General features: G+C 35.9%; 2 protein-coding genes across 2 annotated transcripts; both read left to right on the top strand.

Annotated features, from left to right (window-relative positions):
• The first annotated feature begins 12512 nt into the window (after positions 1–12512).
• Positions 12513–13460, top strand: LOC107501102 (olfactory receptor 52H1-like). The gene has a single exon (XM_016126922.1). The coding sequence runs from the start codon at positions 12513–12515 to the stop codon at positions 13458–13460; it is 948 nt and encodes a 315-aa protein (XP_015982408.1).
• Positions 13461–13760: 300 nt separating this feature from the next.
• Positions 13761–14297, top strand: LOC107501188 (olfactory receptor 52H1-like). Its single transcript, XM_016127093.2, has one exon. The coding sequence runs from the start codon at positions 13761–13763 to the stop codon at positions 14295–14297; it is 537 nt and encodes a 178-aa protein (XP_015982579.2).
• The last annotated feature ends 3108 nt before the right edge of the window (positions 14298–17405 follow it).

Below are 17405 nucleotides of genomic sequence, written 5' to 3'. Positions count from 1 at the left end.
GACCTAAAACTTCAGGGACTCACTCCACCCCAGCCTTTGGGACCTCAGATGTTCAAGAGTCCTGGGAAGTACCTTGCTGTGCAGTCCACAGTTCACTGTTCAGATTGGTGGCTCTGGTCTCTCAGGGATCCACAAACTCTCTCTGAAGTCCAAGAAGAGGAATAAGAGGATTGGCCACTTTAGAATGCTGTTTCTGTCCATCCTATGGTCCTCATCAAGAGCTGGGGTTTGTCGAAATTAGATGTTGAGCAAAGTGAGCAAGGTTAAGCTAAGGAAAGATCTCAGGCCCAGATCCTGGGGGAGGCTAACTGAAGGACGTACAGAAGACTTACCAGGAGGCACAAGGTGAGGCTAAGAAAAGACAGGATGGATTCAGTCCAGCTTTCCCCGTGAAATAGCATTTGTAGGTCTGGGGGCCAGATGTTAAAGTCTTAGGGGTTGGAATAAGGATGGATAAATCAAACAGAAGGAAACAAGCAGAACTGGGCTGTCTTGAGGGCATAATCCAACAGCCGAAGTCAAATGACCCGAGAGCTTGGATCCAGAAGAGCACACTCTTTGGTTTCTTTATGATTGAAATCTTCTGTTACTGCATGGGTTTCTGCCCTCTGTTTGTATTTCCATGTGTTTATAATAATGATGATATTACATAATAGTTGCTGTGTATTGAGAGTTTAACATATCCAGTCACTGAACTGATAATTTTCTCATGTAATCCTTACAGAAATTCAATAAAGAAACAGTTATTTTAAAGAGATCAAATGAAAAAAGAGGCATAGATCAAATGCAAATCCAAGATACCTGACTCTGAAATGAAGTATTTTCAGCAGTAGCAATAATGTGATTTCGTGCAGACTTTGCCTAGATTACACCTGTGTCTGGATATATGTGTAAGTGTGTGTGTTTTAATTTACTCATGCATTTACTATTTTAGGGATTCATTTATTAAAGTGCACTTTAATAGAACATGGAGTAAATAGAAAAGTGAAGAGAGGTGGAATGCGGAGAGGTGTGATGAAAAAAGTATAAATTTCTCATGTCAAAGAGAAGCTTGTGTACAATGATTTAAACGTTATTTATTTATTTAATAAAACTTAAGTATTTTATAGAAATTAAACTAGAATTAGGAGATAAAACTATTAATATGATAATCTTTACACTCAAGAAAAATAGAAGATAGGCAAATAAGTGCAATAAACTATGAGTGCTTCCCTAAGACATAAGATCATGGTTCTGTGAGTGTGAATAAAAGGAAATGTTTTGGGGGTTAAAAAAGTGTTTTATGTAAGAATTTTCACCTAAGCTGAAGCAAAAGTGGTGGGCAAAAGTAAGCAGTCCTAATAATGTCTTATTTCTCGATAGAACCTCTTGAGCGATGTTAATAAACACGACAATCATGATCTTATATTTTTTCTTATTTTTACCTTTAACAGAAATGCCTGTAGCATCCTTGTTTGGCATATTATTGACTGCCAGTCTGCAAAAAGTTTATTTTTCTTTATTTATTCAGCAATAACTATTTAATGATTTTAAGTATATTTTAAAGACAATAAGAATACTATTTTTGTTTTGACTCCTTAGTGACATTCAATTCCAAAAATATTCATTGAGCACTTTTTAAGTGCCACTATTGTGTGAGCTTTGAGAATATTTTGGAAACAAAAACCCAACAAAATTGATTTGATCTTTTCCTTTGTACAGATTTCAGTCTAGCAGAGAAAATAAATGTTAAGCAAGTAGTTGCAAGCATGTTGAATTTCAGAAAACCAGGAAGTACAATTTGGAAATAGAATTTTCTAACACAGAAAGATTGGGAAGACTATTCCCAGGGAAATCCTATTTAAGCTGAATGAAAAGGGAGATTGAGACTTGAATGATGAATAGAACTTAGCCTTGTTGGGAGACAGGAGTAGGGCTGAGAATACTTCTCAAGTCAAGAGGGAAGTATGTGCAGAGTCTCATAATCAGGAGACTTTGACACTGAAGGAACACATGTTACCTTACCTTTATTTATAATAGCACACATTATCTGTTTAGACTTTTATTTATCTACAACTACCATTGCTCAGAGAAATTCAGTGTTGATTTATGACAGCTCATTGCATGAGACCACTTAGAACATCTTGCAGTAAGATAGCTCATACTGAAAGAGTCTACCTGGGGGAGTGACTTCACTTTTCTTCATCGCCTAGCCTTCCATTAGCTTTGGCTTCATTTCTGTCCATCTTCAGAGAAAATATATGAGTCTCAGTGGATACTAAGTCCAAATTTAAGATAAAATAATTAAATACTGTAGTTGGAACCCTGGAAATGAAGCGATGGAAGAATTTGCCACAATCTTTTTTATATGGAAATTGCTTTTAACATATACATTTGTAGAAAATGCAGGAGTTTTCCTGACCAATATTCCTGCAGTATAATAAGAAGTCTGAAGAGATAACTAGAACAGATTGTGGAGACCTCGTTAGCTATGTTAAGGGTTTTTAAATTTTGATTCAAAAAAGAATTGGATTAATATAATTGATTACACAATGGGTTTCAAAAGAGGAGAGTATAAAATAATCAACTCCAAATTTCTGCTTTGGATAGTTTAGTGGATAGTACTAATGTTCTCTGAAATATTAGACACAGTAAAGGACATCCGGTTTGTAAAGAAATATGATAGGTTTTAATTTTAATTAAAAAATTAAACTTGAGGTGCCTCTGAGATATACAAAAGAGGATATCCATGGAGCAGTCTGATATGTGTGTTTTAAAAGATATAAATAAGAGGTAAAAAATTGGGAGGTGTCAATGTATTAATTGGGATCTTAGGAATTGATGATAAAGATCAGGAAAAGTATGGAGATAAGAAAAGGGGACTTCAGGTAGTGCCCTGAGAAATATCAGGATTTAAGAGACATAGAATAGAAAGAACAAGCAAAGGATGAGATTAGATGCCAGAAATGTTGAAGAAAAACCCAAAGTTGTGATGAAGCATTAAGAGAATGTTTCAAGACTGAGGGGATAATTAATGGTGTCAAATGCTGCTAAGAGGTCAAGCGAGGACTGAAAGATGAAACATAGCTACCATGGATGAGCTCAGTGAAAGCTGCTTCCATAAAAAGATGAAGACAAATGAGATTAGCATGAGTTAAAGGGTAAGTAGGAGATGAGAGCGAAGATAATTAGTGCAGACAACTAAAATTTTAACTATGAATAAGAGAATATAGTTATTTCATCATCGTTTAGACTGGAATATATTTGAGCACATTTTAATTATTTAAATGCTGAAGAAGCAGAATTTTTAAAAGGTTACATTGAAGACAAAGGCAAGAAAAAGAATGAATGATAATGAAAGGTATCTGACAAGATGGGAAGACTAGAGATGGAAAGTAAGGGTTTGTATGGGTTCCAGATATACAAAGGACACTTTTCTCAATTATAACAAACAAATAACATAGAGAATAAGTATTGAAATATTCATATGTACATATATACATACACATATATGTATACATACATATACACATAGATGTGATGTCTACCTGGAATAATTTTATATTTAGTGGCCTGTAATTTCTCTGTGAAGTCAAATAAAAAATTATTTATTAAGAAAGAAAGAGGGAGTTGGAGATGATGACTGTTCTTAGAAGAGAGTAGGAAAAAACTCATAGAGAAAGACTGAGTTGAACATGATCCTGTTGCTGGATCACTGAGCAGTGCCAAGTGTGAAGTTTAAAGCTGATGATCATGAAATTATGGAAACGCAAATAATGTGCATGATTAAGAAGTGTTTTCCATCATGACCTAGCACACTTACTAGGTCGATTATTCTAGGAATTGAGCTTTGCTCCATATATGTAATTGAAGGTCAATAGAGCAAGGGCAAACAAAATATTCGTAAGGGAGTCATGGAAATGAAATGAAGAATCATAGAATTTAATCTAGATAAAAAGGAATGCAAAGACACTTGAACACTGAATAAATAGTAATGAAAAGTTCACTTCCCTAGAGGGTTCAAGGTTGTCAAAGAACAAACTGATAACAACCAATAGTCAGTTGAACAGATACAAAGTAAAATAGCTAAATATACTATTTATGAGGTTAGTCAATTTGGGGTTACAGTACCTCAGAGAGATAGCCCTGGAATTGGGTGGCTGACTTTCGGTAACAAAATAAAGCCATCCAGGATGATGCGATTCTATTTTGAGGAAAACATTTTGGATAGGTGAGTGACAAGGATATTAAACTTGCTATAGCTAGAAATATGTCTTCAAAGAATCAGGAGAATTATAAAGTCCATGGAAAATAACTAAAAGAGGAAGAAAAGTGGGTAAATGAATAGATTATTGTTAAGGACCATTATTTATTTGTGCGTGTGTGTGTTTGTTTGTTCATTTGTTTATTTAAAACGAGAGTGCTAAGTAGAGATACCTGCAAGCAATATGACTTAACGTAAGGATTGTTTCCTTTAATAGTAAAGTATCTTTTGCTTCACCTAATGTTTTTTTAATTTATTATTTTTCTGATTTTTGCGTTACTAGGCTCTCTTCCTTTGTATTTACATTTTCTGAAGTGCACTTATCTATTCTTTTTTTTTCTACCTTTTCCGGGTTGTTTTGTTTTAGGACTTTCTCATGTAAACAACATATAATCAGATTTCAATTTAAAAGACTTTATTGAAACCTAGGCTTTTAAATAGAAGAGTTTAAACAACCTATATTTATAATCTTTGTTTTTAAGATTTCAAGCTTTTATTTATTTATTTATTTAAAAAATTTTACAATAATTTTTTTAAATTTTATATTAGTTTTAGGTATACAATATAATATATTTGTAATCTTAAGTCACATGTTGCTAATTTGTTTTATACTTCCAGTTTTCTGTTTTCTTTATGTGATTTAATTTTATTTTTTATTTTTTTATTTTTTAAAATTTTTTTCCTGTAAAGTTTATTTTCTTTTATTTTTTTAAAGTTTATTGAGGTAACATTGGTTAATACAATTATATAATTTTCAGGTGTACATTATAATTTGACATGTATATATTCTATTGTGTGATCATCACTCAGAGTCCAGTTTCCTTCAGGTACCATATATTTGATCCCCTTTATCTACTTCAGCCTTCCCCAAACCTACTATATTTGACCCCCTTTACCCTGCCTACCTCTTTCCTCCTCCCCTACCCCCTACACTCTGGTAATGACTAGCTCATTGTCCATGTCCCTGAGTCTCTGTTTGTCTTGTTCATTTGTTGTTTTTAGGTTTATATCCCACATATAAGTGATATCATGTGATTTTCAACTTTTTCTGTCTGGTTTATTTTGATTAGCATGATTATCTCGAGGTCCATCCAGATTGTCTTAAATGGCAGTATTTCATCTCTTGTTATGGCTAAGTAATATTCCATTGTATATATGTACCACAGCTTCTTTAGCCAATCATCTATCATAGGACACTTCGGTTGCTTCCATGTCCTGGCCACATTGAATAGTACTGCTATGAACATTAGTGTGCAAATATCTTTTTGGATATGGATTTTCAAGACTTTGGGGTAAATACCCAGTACAAGAGTTGCTGGATCACATGGTAGATCAATTCTTAGTTTTTGAGGACCCTCCATACTGTTTTCCATAGTGGCTGTACCAATTTTCAGTCCCACCAGCAGTGTATGAGGGTTCCTTATTCTCTGCATTCTCTCCAACATTTCTTATTGCTTGTCTTGTTGATTGCAGCTATTCTAACAGGTGTGAGATGGTATCTCATTGTGGTTTTGATTTGCATTTCCCTAATAGCTAGCGATATTGAGCATCTTTTCATATATGTGTTGGCCATTTGTATGTCCTCTGGAGAGAAGTGTCTGTTCAGATCCTCTGCCCATTTTTTGACTGGGTCATTCGTATTTTGGTTTTTATTGAGTTACATGAGTTCTTTGCATATTTTGGATATTAGACCCTTATCGGAGGCGTTGCTTGCAAATATATTTTCCCATTGAGATGGTTGTCTCTTTACCTTGTTGACAATTTTTTTTGTTGAGCAGAAATTTTGTAGTTTGATGTAGTCCCATTTATATATTTTTACTTTTACTTCCCTTGCCTTTGAGGTCAAATTGATAAAATCCTCTTTAAGTCTAAGGTCCTTGAGTTTAGTTCTTATGTTTTCTTCTATACATTTTATTGTTTCAGGTGCTATATTCAGGTCCTTAATCCATTTTGAGTTAATTCTGGTGTGTGGTGATAGACAACAGTCTAGTTTCATTCTTTTGCAGGTGGCTTTCCAGGTTTTTCACCACCATTTATTGAAGAGGTTTTCCTTTCTCCTCTATATGCTTTTGGCTTTTGTTGAAGACTATTTGCCCATATAAATATGGGTTTACTTCTGGACTCTTGATTCTGTTCCACTGGTCCGTGTGTCTGCTTTGCTGCCAATACCATGGCGTTTTGATTACTGTCGCTTGGTAGTATAATTTGAAGTTGGGCAGAGTGATGCCTCTAGCCTTGTTCTTTTTTCTCAGGATGGCTTTGGTAATTCAGGGTCTTCTGTGTTTCCATACAAATTTGATAATTTTCTGTTCTATTTCTTGAAACAATGTCAATGGGATTTTCATGGGGGTTGCATTAAATCTGTATAATACTTTAGGTAACATGGTCATTTTAACTATGTTGATTCTTCCAATCCCAGAACACGGAATATCTACCCATTTGTTTGTATCTTCTTCGATTTCTTTTAATAGAGTCTTGTAGTTTTCATTATGTAGGTCCTTCACATGTTCCGTTAGATTTATTCCTAGGTATTTGATTCTTTTTTGTTGCAATTGCAAAAGAATTATTTTTTCCACTTCTTTTTCTGACACTTCATTTTTAGAGTATAGTAATGCTATAGATTTTTTAATATTGATTTTGTATCCAAGGACTTTATTGTTTCTAGTAGTGTTCTTGTGGAGTCTTTAGGGTTTTCTATATAGAGAATCATGTCATCTGCGAATGGTGACAGTTTGACTTCTTCATTTTCTATTTGGATGTCTTTTATATCTTTCTCTTGTCTGATTGCACTTGGTGGGACCTCCAATGTTATATTGAATAACAGTGATGATAGTGGACAGTCTTGCCTTGTTCTTGATCTTAGAGGGACGGTTTTTAGTTTTTCACCATTTGGTATAATGTTGGCTGAGGGTTTGTTATAGATGGCCTTTATTATGTTAGGGTACTTTCCTTCTGTACCAATTTTGTTAAGTGTTTTGATCATAAATGAATACCGAATGTTGTTGAGGGCTTTTTCTGCATCTATTGATATGATCATATAATTTTTTAAAAATTTGTTTATGTGGTATATCACATTAATCAATTTGCATAGGTCAAATTATCTCTGTGCTCCTGGGATGAAGCCCACTTGATAGTGGTGTATAATCTTTTTAATATGTTGCTGTATTCAGTTCGCTAGTATCTTATTTAGGATTTTTGCATCTGTGTTTACGAGAGATATTGGTCTGTAGTTTTTTTTACTTTTGCTATCATTACCAGGTTTTGGTATCAGAGTAATATTGGCCTAATAAAATGAGTTGGAAAGTATTGCCTCTTGTTCTATTATTTGGAAGAGTTTGAGGGGAATAGGTGTTAAATCTCTTTGAATGTTTGGTAGAATTCACTGGTGAAGCCATCTGCTCCTGGATTTTTATTTTTTGGTAGGTTTTTGATGACTGTTTCAATTTCCATACCGCTGATCGGTCTATTTACATTTTCCATATCTTCTTAATTCAGTCTAGGAAGATTGTATTTTTCTAAGTGCTGCTCCATTTCTTCTAGGCTATTAAATTTGGTGTTTTATACTTTTTCATAGTATTCTTATATGATCCTTTATAGTTCTGCTCTGGCAGTCGTAATTTTCCCTCTTTCTCCCCTGATTTGTTTATTTGAGTCTTTTCCTCTTTTTTCCTTAGCGAGTCTAGCCAGGGGTTTATTAATTTTATTAACCTTCTCAAAAAACCAGCTCCTTGTTGTACTTAATTTTTTTTTATTGTTTTTTGTTTTCAATTTCATTTGTTTTTGCTCTAATTTTGATTCTTTCTTTCTGCTGACTTTAGGCTTCATTTGTTCTTCATTTTCTAGTTTTTTAAGATGAAGCATTTGGTTGTTTATTTCAGTTCATTCTTGTTTTTGGAGATAGGTCTGTCATGATATGAACTTTCCTCTTACCATTGCTCTTGCTATATCCCAAAAGTTTTGATATGTTGTACTATTGTTACCACTTGTTTCTATGTATCTCTTGGTTTCTCTTTTTATTTCTTCCCTGACCTAGTTATTCTTCAGTAGCACGTTGTTGAATCTCCATGTATTCGTGGTTCTTCATGATTCCTTTTTGCAGTTGATCTCTAGTTTCAAAGCATTATGATCAGAGAATATGTTTGGTATGTTTTCAATCCTCTTCTATTTGTTCAGGCTATCACTGCATTCCATTATGTGGTTGATTCTTGAGAATGTTCCATGTGCACTAGAGAAGAATGTATAAGCAGCTGTTTTTGGAAGGAAGACTCTGTATATGTCAATTATGTCTACTTGGTCTAATGTGTCATTACAGATGTTATTTCCTTCTTGATTTTCTGTTTGGATCATCTGTCCATATCTGACAGTGTGCTATTTAGGTCCCCTACTACAATAATGTTTTGGTCTGTTTCCCACTTTAGTTCTATTAGTAATTGCTTTAGGTTCTGTTTCAGGTTCTGTGATTGGGAACATAGATATTGATAAGTGTTATGACTTCTCGGTGTATGATTCTCTTTGTCATTATGAAGTGTCCCTCAGTGTCTTTCTTTATCTTTTTTATTTTGAAGCTATTTTGTCTGATATTAGTATTGCCACTCTTGCTTTTCTCTGAAAGCCATTTGCTTGAAATATCATTTTCCACCCTTTCACTTTGAGTCCATATTTGCCTTTGAACCTGAGATGTGCCTCCTGGAGGCAGCATATGATTGTGTTTTGTTTTTTGATCCATTCTGTAACTCTGTGCCTTTTTATTGGTGAGTTCAGTCCATTTACATTTAGGGTGATTATTGAAATATGAGGTCTTCTTACAGCCATTTTATCTTTTGCTTTCTGGTAGCTCAGTGTTTCCATTGCTTCCTTGTCCTTATGTTTCTCTTTTGGTTGGCTTTTGTGGGGTTTCCCTCTGGTTCTTCTTGTTTTATGTTATATACTTCAGTTCTGACTCCATGGTGTGGAGTTACCATTACAAATATGAAAAGGGTAGTTATATACATACAGTCATCCATTTTATTCTCTGTGTGCCTTATCTCCTTTCTGCTTTGCGAATTTGGCTCTTTGAATCCTCCCCTTTTCAGTCATTGTTATCTCAATTTGTCCCTATGTATGCTGAACCTTCATACTATCTTGCTATAGCAATTCTCTTCTTATTATTTAAGCTTATAATGCCCTGTTCTTGGTAAGGATTGCACTCTTCTGCTTCTATTTGCTTGATAGTCACTTTACTCCTAATTATGTATCTTTTTTTGTGTTGTTGTTATTTTGTTTTAGATGAGCTGACACCTTTCTGTATTTCTTGTAGTGCAGACCTCGTAGTGGAGAATTCCTTCAATTTTTGTATGTCTGGAAAGGTTTTAATATCTTTTTCATATATAAAGGAGAACTTATCTGGATATATTATTCTAGGCTGGTAGTTCCTTTCACTTAATAGTTTAAATATTTGATTCCATTCCTTTCTGGCTTGTAAGGTCTATGCTGAGAAGTCCAATGATAATCTAATAGGTTTTCCTTTATATTTTACTGTCTTCTTTTCCTTGGCTGCCCTGAGAGTCTGTCTTTGTCGTTGATTTTTGATAACTTCAATACAATGTGTCTTGGTGTAAGCCTATTTGGGTTAAGATAATTGGGTGTTCTGTTGACTTCTTAAATTCCGAGCTCCAGCTCATTCCTTAGATTTGGGAAATTCTTGTCCACTATTTGTCTGAAAATGCTTTCTAGTTCCTGCTCCTTTTCCTCACCTTCAGTAATGCCCATTATTCTTATGTTTCCTCTCTTGATGATATCAGCTAGTTCTTATATTTCTTTCATTATGTTTCATTCTTCAGATTTATTTCTAGATTTCTGTCATTGATATCACTGATCCTTTCCTCCATATTGTTAACTCTATTTCCCAAACTTCCTACTTCATTTTTTAACTCTTGTAGTGTGTTCTTCATCTCAAGAAGTTCTATTTGGTTCTTTTTGAGGGTTTCAGTTTCCTTGCTCTGCTCAACTAGTTGTTTTTTCAATTCCTGAAATTGTTGATTTGAGTTGTTTTGGATCTCATTGAGTTTTTTCAGAAGTACCATCCTGAATTCTCTGTCATTTAAGTCTCATATTTCTATGTCTGTAAGAATTTTCTGGAGATTTTTCTTTCTGAGATGCCTTGTCACCTTGGTTGTTCACAGTGTTTAATGAACTATGTCTCCCCCTGAGCATTAATGGAAATGTATTCTGTTGGTTTTCCATAAATATTTGTTATTTAAAGGTCTCTCTTTAGCTTGCTGTAAAGAAGGCACTTTTCTTTTGGTTTGCAGTTGGTGGTGTCTGAGCCTCTTGGATCTCTGTTTTATATAAAGCCTAAATGTCTTTTTTAGTTTCTTGTAGATATTTAATCACACTTGCTACTCTCAGTTTCAGTCCCTGTCAGTGTTAGCAACAGTTTTGGTAGAGTTTGCTCAGATTCTCCTGGGGCTCCGTGGTGTTTGGTCTTGACGAGTATGTGGGGAGGGGCCCACTGGGTTGGGAGTTGTGAGCTGCAGCTCTGCCTTGGTTTTTGAATTGGAGCTGGTAAAAATCAACTGTCATTTCTCGGCTGTCCCATCCCACTTCTCTGCTTTCTGCTCTGATGACTGGGCCCGGCTGCTGGCTGCTAGAAGTTCCTGTACTTCCAGGCAGACCGATCAGGGAAGTCACCACACCTTCACCCCTCCCCCTCCTCATGCAAGGAACTCTGGCGGCTGTGAGAGGCCACTTCTTTATTTGTCCCAGTCCACTGCCTGACACCTGGGGTTCTGACCTTTGGTAACTCTTATGAGTAGATACCATGCTCAGATGTGCTGGTGTGCAGTTTGGGTGTTTTTTGTTCAGTTTTAGATGTACAGCTTATTGATTTTCAAGGAAAGAGATCTGAGGACGTCTCTCACTCCACCATTTTTTCTCACCAATCCCTTAAGTTGACTTAATTTTATATCTCTTACTATTCAGCTATCATGTACATACTATGTGTCATGTACTCTATAGAGAATTTTGGTTATCTGCATAGGAGTCTAGGAAGGCTTTTTGATTTTGATCCCCAGCTCTACCATTTCTTCACTGTGTGGCCTTTGGCAACTTATTTAACTTCTCTCTTCCTCAGCTTCCACAACAGAAATACAAATAACATTCTTACCTATCTAAAAGAGTTATTAAGAGGATTATAGAAATAATTTCATATAAAAAGCTCCAGATTTGTGGAATATATTATTCTCAAAAATGATTAATTCTTGTTACGGAGGTTTCTTATTTGTTTTTATCTTGACTCAGAATTTAAAATATATAAATTCTATATTTCTTCCATTAGATGTCACCTCTGTATTGATGAAAAGCACACGTGAACCAATTTCCTCATTAAATCTTAAGGGTGGGTTAGAGGCTGAATTTCATATCCTTTTTCAAATTTATCTTCCATGATGAAGAATCACACATCATAGTCCAGAGAACATTCTGGCCTGCAAATCTCAAGGCTCTATAGTGTCAGGAATATCAGGAAAATCATTGCAACTAGGGTAAGGTTGGTGTGCTGGTCAAATTACAGTTCAAGTGTTATATTTTTCCTTATACACTTCTTTACATCCTCTGCCTCTTCTCAGTTCTTGGCATCTCACACTGTGCTGAGGCAGTCACCTGGTATGGGACAGGAGCATCAGAGTATTAGCTGTGGAATCTAGTGATCTCAGCTTTGCCAGTCACTAACAACGAGATTTTAAGAAAGATCATCTCTCAGAGTTCTAGTTTCCATAAAAAACAAAAAACAAAAACATAAGGGAGATAAAAATACTTGTCTTAGATGATTGTTCTAAATATGGTAATATTTTATAAGAGCCTGGCACATAGTAGAAGTCTGTAATTATTAATTATCTCCTTATTTTCCTAATTGCACCTCCACTTTTACTTTCTTTCTATCTCTGAGTGGGATTAGATTGCTTTTCTCTGTACTGTCATCTATACAGCATTAACTGACCCTGTCCTGGGTAAAATGCAATCATTAAAATGGAAATAGCATTTTATGTAGTTTGAAGAAGATTCCAGAATGATTGAGTAATTAGCACCAGGTTTGTTTGGTCTAAGGGATCTTTCTTTAGGAGATGAGCAAGATGACCATTGCTCTTAATAGCAATGGAGGTTCTTTCTTGGCAGATAGGAACGAGGAGAGCTGACCCTAAGGGGAGGGTGGAGGAAGAATTACCATACAATTTTCTCATGTTCATTATGCACAATTTGTTTTTAGGATACAGAATCTACTCATCAGATCTCAATGGCTGTTTACAACCTGAGTAGCTACAACACAGATTCCTTCACCCTTTTGGGCATCCCTGGACTTGAGCAGTACCATGTCTGGATCAGCATCCCCTTCTGCTTTATCTATCTTGTGGCCATTGTGGGCAATAGTACCCTTCTTTACCTGATTGCAGTGGAGCACAGTCTTCATGCGCCTATGTTCTTTTTCCTTTCCATGTTGGCCATAACTGATCTCATATTGTCTACCACATGTGTCCCAAAAACCCTTACTATCTTCTGGCTTGGTCCCCAGAAGATCAGTTTTCCTGGCTGTCTCACACAATTGTTCTTTCTACACTACAGCTTTGTCCTGGACTCAGCTATATTGCTGACCATGGCATTTGACCGCTACGTGGCCATCTGCTCACCCTTGAGATATACCACTATTCTGACCCCCAGGATCATTGTCAAAATTGCTGTAGGAATTTCCTTCAGAAGTTTCTGTGTTTTTGTTCCATGTGTTTTCCTTGTAAATCGTCTACTCTTCTGCAGGACACATATCATCCCTCATACATACTGTGAGCACATTGGTGTTGCCCGGCTGGCCTGTGACGATATCTCCATCAATATATGGTATGGGTTTTGTGTTCCCATCATGACAGTGATTATAGATGTGATCCTAATTGCTGTTTCCTACACCCTGATCCTCTGTGCTGTTTTTCGCCTCCCTTCCCGAGACGCCAGAAAAAAAGCCCTTGGTACCTGTGGTTCCCATGTCTGTGTCATCCTCATGTTCTATATACCAGCATTCTTCTCCATTCTTGCACATCGTTTTGGGCATAATGTTCCTCAGACCTTTCACATTATGTTTGCTAACCTCTATGTAATCATCCCACCCGCACTCAACCCTATTGTCTATGGAGTGAAGACCAAGCAGATCCGGGACAAAGTCATTCTTCTGCTCTTTCCTAAGGGGTCCCAGTGACATATGCCTGAAGTCTGGGATGCAGGGGCAAGTTCCTAGTATGTACTAAGATAAAGACTGACCCTGTAGCCAATGACACCGGAGAAATAACAGATGAAAAAATTCCTTATTAATTAGAACCATGGTTTTGCTTTCTTTGAAATTTTGGACAGAAGTCTACTCAGTCATTACTGCTGCTGCTGCTTCAAAAAAATTTTGAGTCTAGAAAATAATAATTTTTAAAAATTTCTGGAAATAAAAAATTTTCAATTTCTTATGATTACTCTAAGATGATTACAAATTTTTATTGGAAATAACAAAATGATCAGCAAAATCATCATCAAGATTGTAGTGGGCATCTTCTTTCGAAGCTTTTGTGTTGTCCTGCCAGGTGTATTTTTGCTTACACACCTGCCTTTCTGCAGGACATGCATTATACCACACACATCCTGTGAGCATTTAGGTGTTGCCCAGCTCGCCTGTGCTGATATCTCCATCAACTTCTGGTATGGCTTTTGTGTTCCTATCATGATCGTCATCTCAGATGTGATTCTCATTGCCATTTCTTACACTGTCATTCTCTGTGCTGTTTTTCACCTCCCCTCCCAAGATACCCACCAGAAGACACTTGGTACCTGTGGTTCCCATGTCTGTGTCATCCTCATGTTTTATGCACCTGCCCTTTTCTCCGGTCTTGCGTATCTCTTTGGGCACAATGTTTCCCGCACTTTCCACATCATGTTCGCCAACCTCTATATAGTTATCCCACCTGCACTGAACCCCATTGTCTATGGAGTGAAAACTAAACAGATCAGAGATAAGGTTATACTTTTGTTTTCTACCAAAGTTGCAGAGTGATGTTCCACTGTGTAATGAAAAAGGTAGAATAGGTTTATAGCATATATCAATGTAGAAAGGATTTTTAAAAACGCAAATGATATTTAAGTAGGAACTGCCCCCAGGTGCTTTTGCATACCAGGAAAATGGCATCATCTATATGAAAGAGATGGTTCTGTGTATAAAACGTTCTTTGATGACTGATTCCTTGTGTAATATAAAGTTCTACAGGATATGATCAGGAAAAAAGAGGTGAAAACAGAGAGCTGGATTACTTTAAATAGAAAAGGCAATACAAATTTGAAAATTGAGATTTGCAGATATGGAGAAAGAAAAAGTTATCAAGTGAGACAGACCTTGACAAAGAAAGACTGAAAGTGAGAACATCAATGAGAAATTTTGCATTTAGGGGATTTGTAGATTGATTTAGGACCCTATAATAATATTTGATTGTAATTATTGTTCATGTTATGTGTCACTGTAATTCCCTTTAAATGTCTCACCGCCCGCCACCTCAATCCTGCAACAAAGCAGTGCAAGTAAGTATAAGTCTACTATAAGCAACAAATTCTATCAGCAGTGCTGAAATGGGAATGACTGAAGTAGTATATTTATCAATGTCAGGGTTATTAGCACCTGTGCTTTAAAAGGAGAGTAGCTTCCAGACTCCAAGAGGCATTGAAGAAGTGAGCTACAGAGATAGAGCCCGGGAAAACATGATTCCTGAAAATAGTTGGAGATCTGGGAAAGGGCCGGAACTCTCGTCATACACAGATGAGATCTCAAGCTAGTTCATTTGGACACTAAAGTTAAAATTTTACACCACAGCTCTTACCTACAGAGTATATTTCCTTGATTGCAAGAGAAATCAATTAGAAGACATTTCTGCAGTGAGGAGAGGAATGAGGAAAGGAACACTACAATAAAGTAATATGTCTGTGATAAGATGTCTCCAAATGTCATAAGCATTAGAATTGAGAAAATATTATATGTTGTGATTGAAGAAAGATCTGTAGTTCTTTCAACAATTTTTTTGAAAATTATCCATTTATTTGGAAATTATTTACTGAGTATACACTCTATTCTAAATATTCTAAGCATTCAGAAAATGAAGGTTAATAATATGAAGAAAGCTCTACGCTGCTCCTATGGAGCTTATATTCCAGGGGACAAATGGGATGGAAAAGTGAGTAGAAGTAAAATCTAAGAGACAACATTAATGGAATTATAAATAAGAAGCAAGAACACAAACACATTTGTTGCTTTCAAATAGTATTATAACCAATAAAAAAATAAAGCTGAATAAAGTGCTGGACTAAAACTGGAAGAAGAGGACAGTGGCAGAGAGGACAGAGAACGTAATGTCCCTGGGCTGGAAACAGCATGACATGAATTGAGGACAGAAAAGAGGCTGGTGTGGCTGGAGCAAAGTAAGGTAGGGATAGGAAGTGAAGGATGAGAAGGAGCAGGGCCTGATCCTATGGGACTGAAATCACCCAAACCTCATTCTTGGAAGGGGAAACTGATGGCCACAGAGTGAAAATGACTTTTCCAAGGGACATAGCGAGGAGGCCATCGATGTGGAGCCATGGTAGCGTCTGCAAATCCTCTGGGTCAGGGATAGTCTTTCCCATTGCGCGCAGCCTGGTTCTTGTGAAAAGACTCCAGAGGAAAGGAAAAAATATCTAGGAATATCAGAGCTTGCTTACATTGTTTTTGTGAACTCTGGTTGCCTTAAATTAAGCCACATTTGACCAAATGAGGGTTCTGCTTTCTGTGCCAGCTTACTAAATAATGCTCACAAATATCAGAAGAGATTATCTCTTGTTCTCTTCTGGTTATTTCCATCTTGCTGAGAACAGGAATCGGCCGAGAGGCGATATTTTTAGAAGTTTACTGAAGGAATAATAAATAGAGTCTGAGCCGAGAACATTTAAAAGTATATATGTCTATTATCCTGGTAGGAACTCAAACCCATGGTTATTCACCAACATGCACGAACGGCTCCCATGAAAGCCTAATGACCAAAGGAAGAAAAAGAAAACCAGCAAAGGGAGGCATTTTCCCCTTCACTATCTGTTTACTCCTCCCACCCTCCATCCTTGGCCCAGTTATCTATTATTGTTTTTACCCTTCCCAGGAGAGTTCATTTATTTCTATGGCTTTATGATCTCTCTGCTAGTAACTATATATCTTAGTTTTTATTTGTGATCTTCCTTATAAATTTTACTGTCTGCTTTCCTACCATATAGGATTGGACTAGGATTAAAAGAACATTGTAGATAAATGTACTTTGCAGATTTTAAAATACTATCCTAGTATTAGCTGTTATGTTGGTATTTTTACTAATTACCACTGCCATTCTCATGTAGGACCAGTTGTATTTAAACCTGAGCACATCATGATTGTTTAAAATCTTCCCAACTCTTTACTGTTTATGAAAAGAGAAAACAGATTAGGCCCATCTTTGCTTTCTGACTTTCCACATCTAACAATCCTTTAGGTCTTTGTGATACCATTAATGTTGCCTCTCAGATTTTGAGCCTACTCACTTATCCTTCCCATTTGTCTCCATCTTAGCCAGACAGTTGCACCTACACAAGTATTTACAGTAAATACAGTTGTACCTACACCAGTATTTAATTCAAGAATGTGATATGATTGTATATTCAGATTGTTTTCCTACTAGTTTATTTTCAAGTCTAAACTTGAGAAGACACACCCAAGAGTAAATTGGGATCCATAGAATAATCACACTGGTTCACTGGTCTGCAGAAGGAAACCACTGAATCACAAATGTACGTATATAGCTATATGTAGATATACGTATATGTAGACGTGTATAGAGAAAAGCCCCTAGGTCAGCTTGTTACAAATTATCAGTAAGGAAGGACCACATTAAAAAAAAATTTTTCCCAAACTGTAGATTAATATTTTTATAAAATACAATAAATTACAAGAAAAATAAAATTTAAAAATAACTGTAGAACATACAAGTCATTTCTATTATTATGTTTGAAAGGCAAAAATATATTATAATAAGTATAACCAAAATAAACACAGAAAAACATTTGAGAAATTGTACACAATGTTTCTTGAAATGTGCATACAGGTGCTTAATATAGAGAA

This window comes from Rousettus aegyptiacus, unplaced genomic scaffold (genome assembly GCF_014176215.1).
Source record: "Rousettus aegyptiacus isolate mRouAeg1 unplaced genomic scaffold, mRouAeg1.p scaffold_m13_p_5, whole genome shotgun sequence".
NCBI classification, from domain to species: domain Eukaryota; kingdom Metazoa; phylum Chordata; class Mammalia; order Chiroptera; family Pteropodidae; genus Rousettus; species Rousettus aegyptiacus.
The sequence above is the reverse complement of the archived record's forward strand: the minus strand, read 5'-3'. Positions and strand labels throughout refer to the sequence as shown.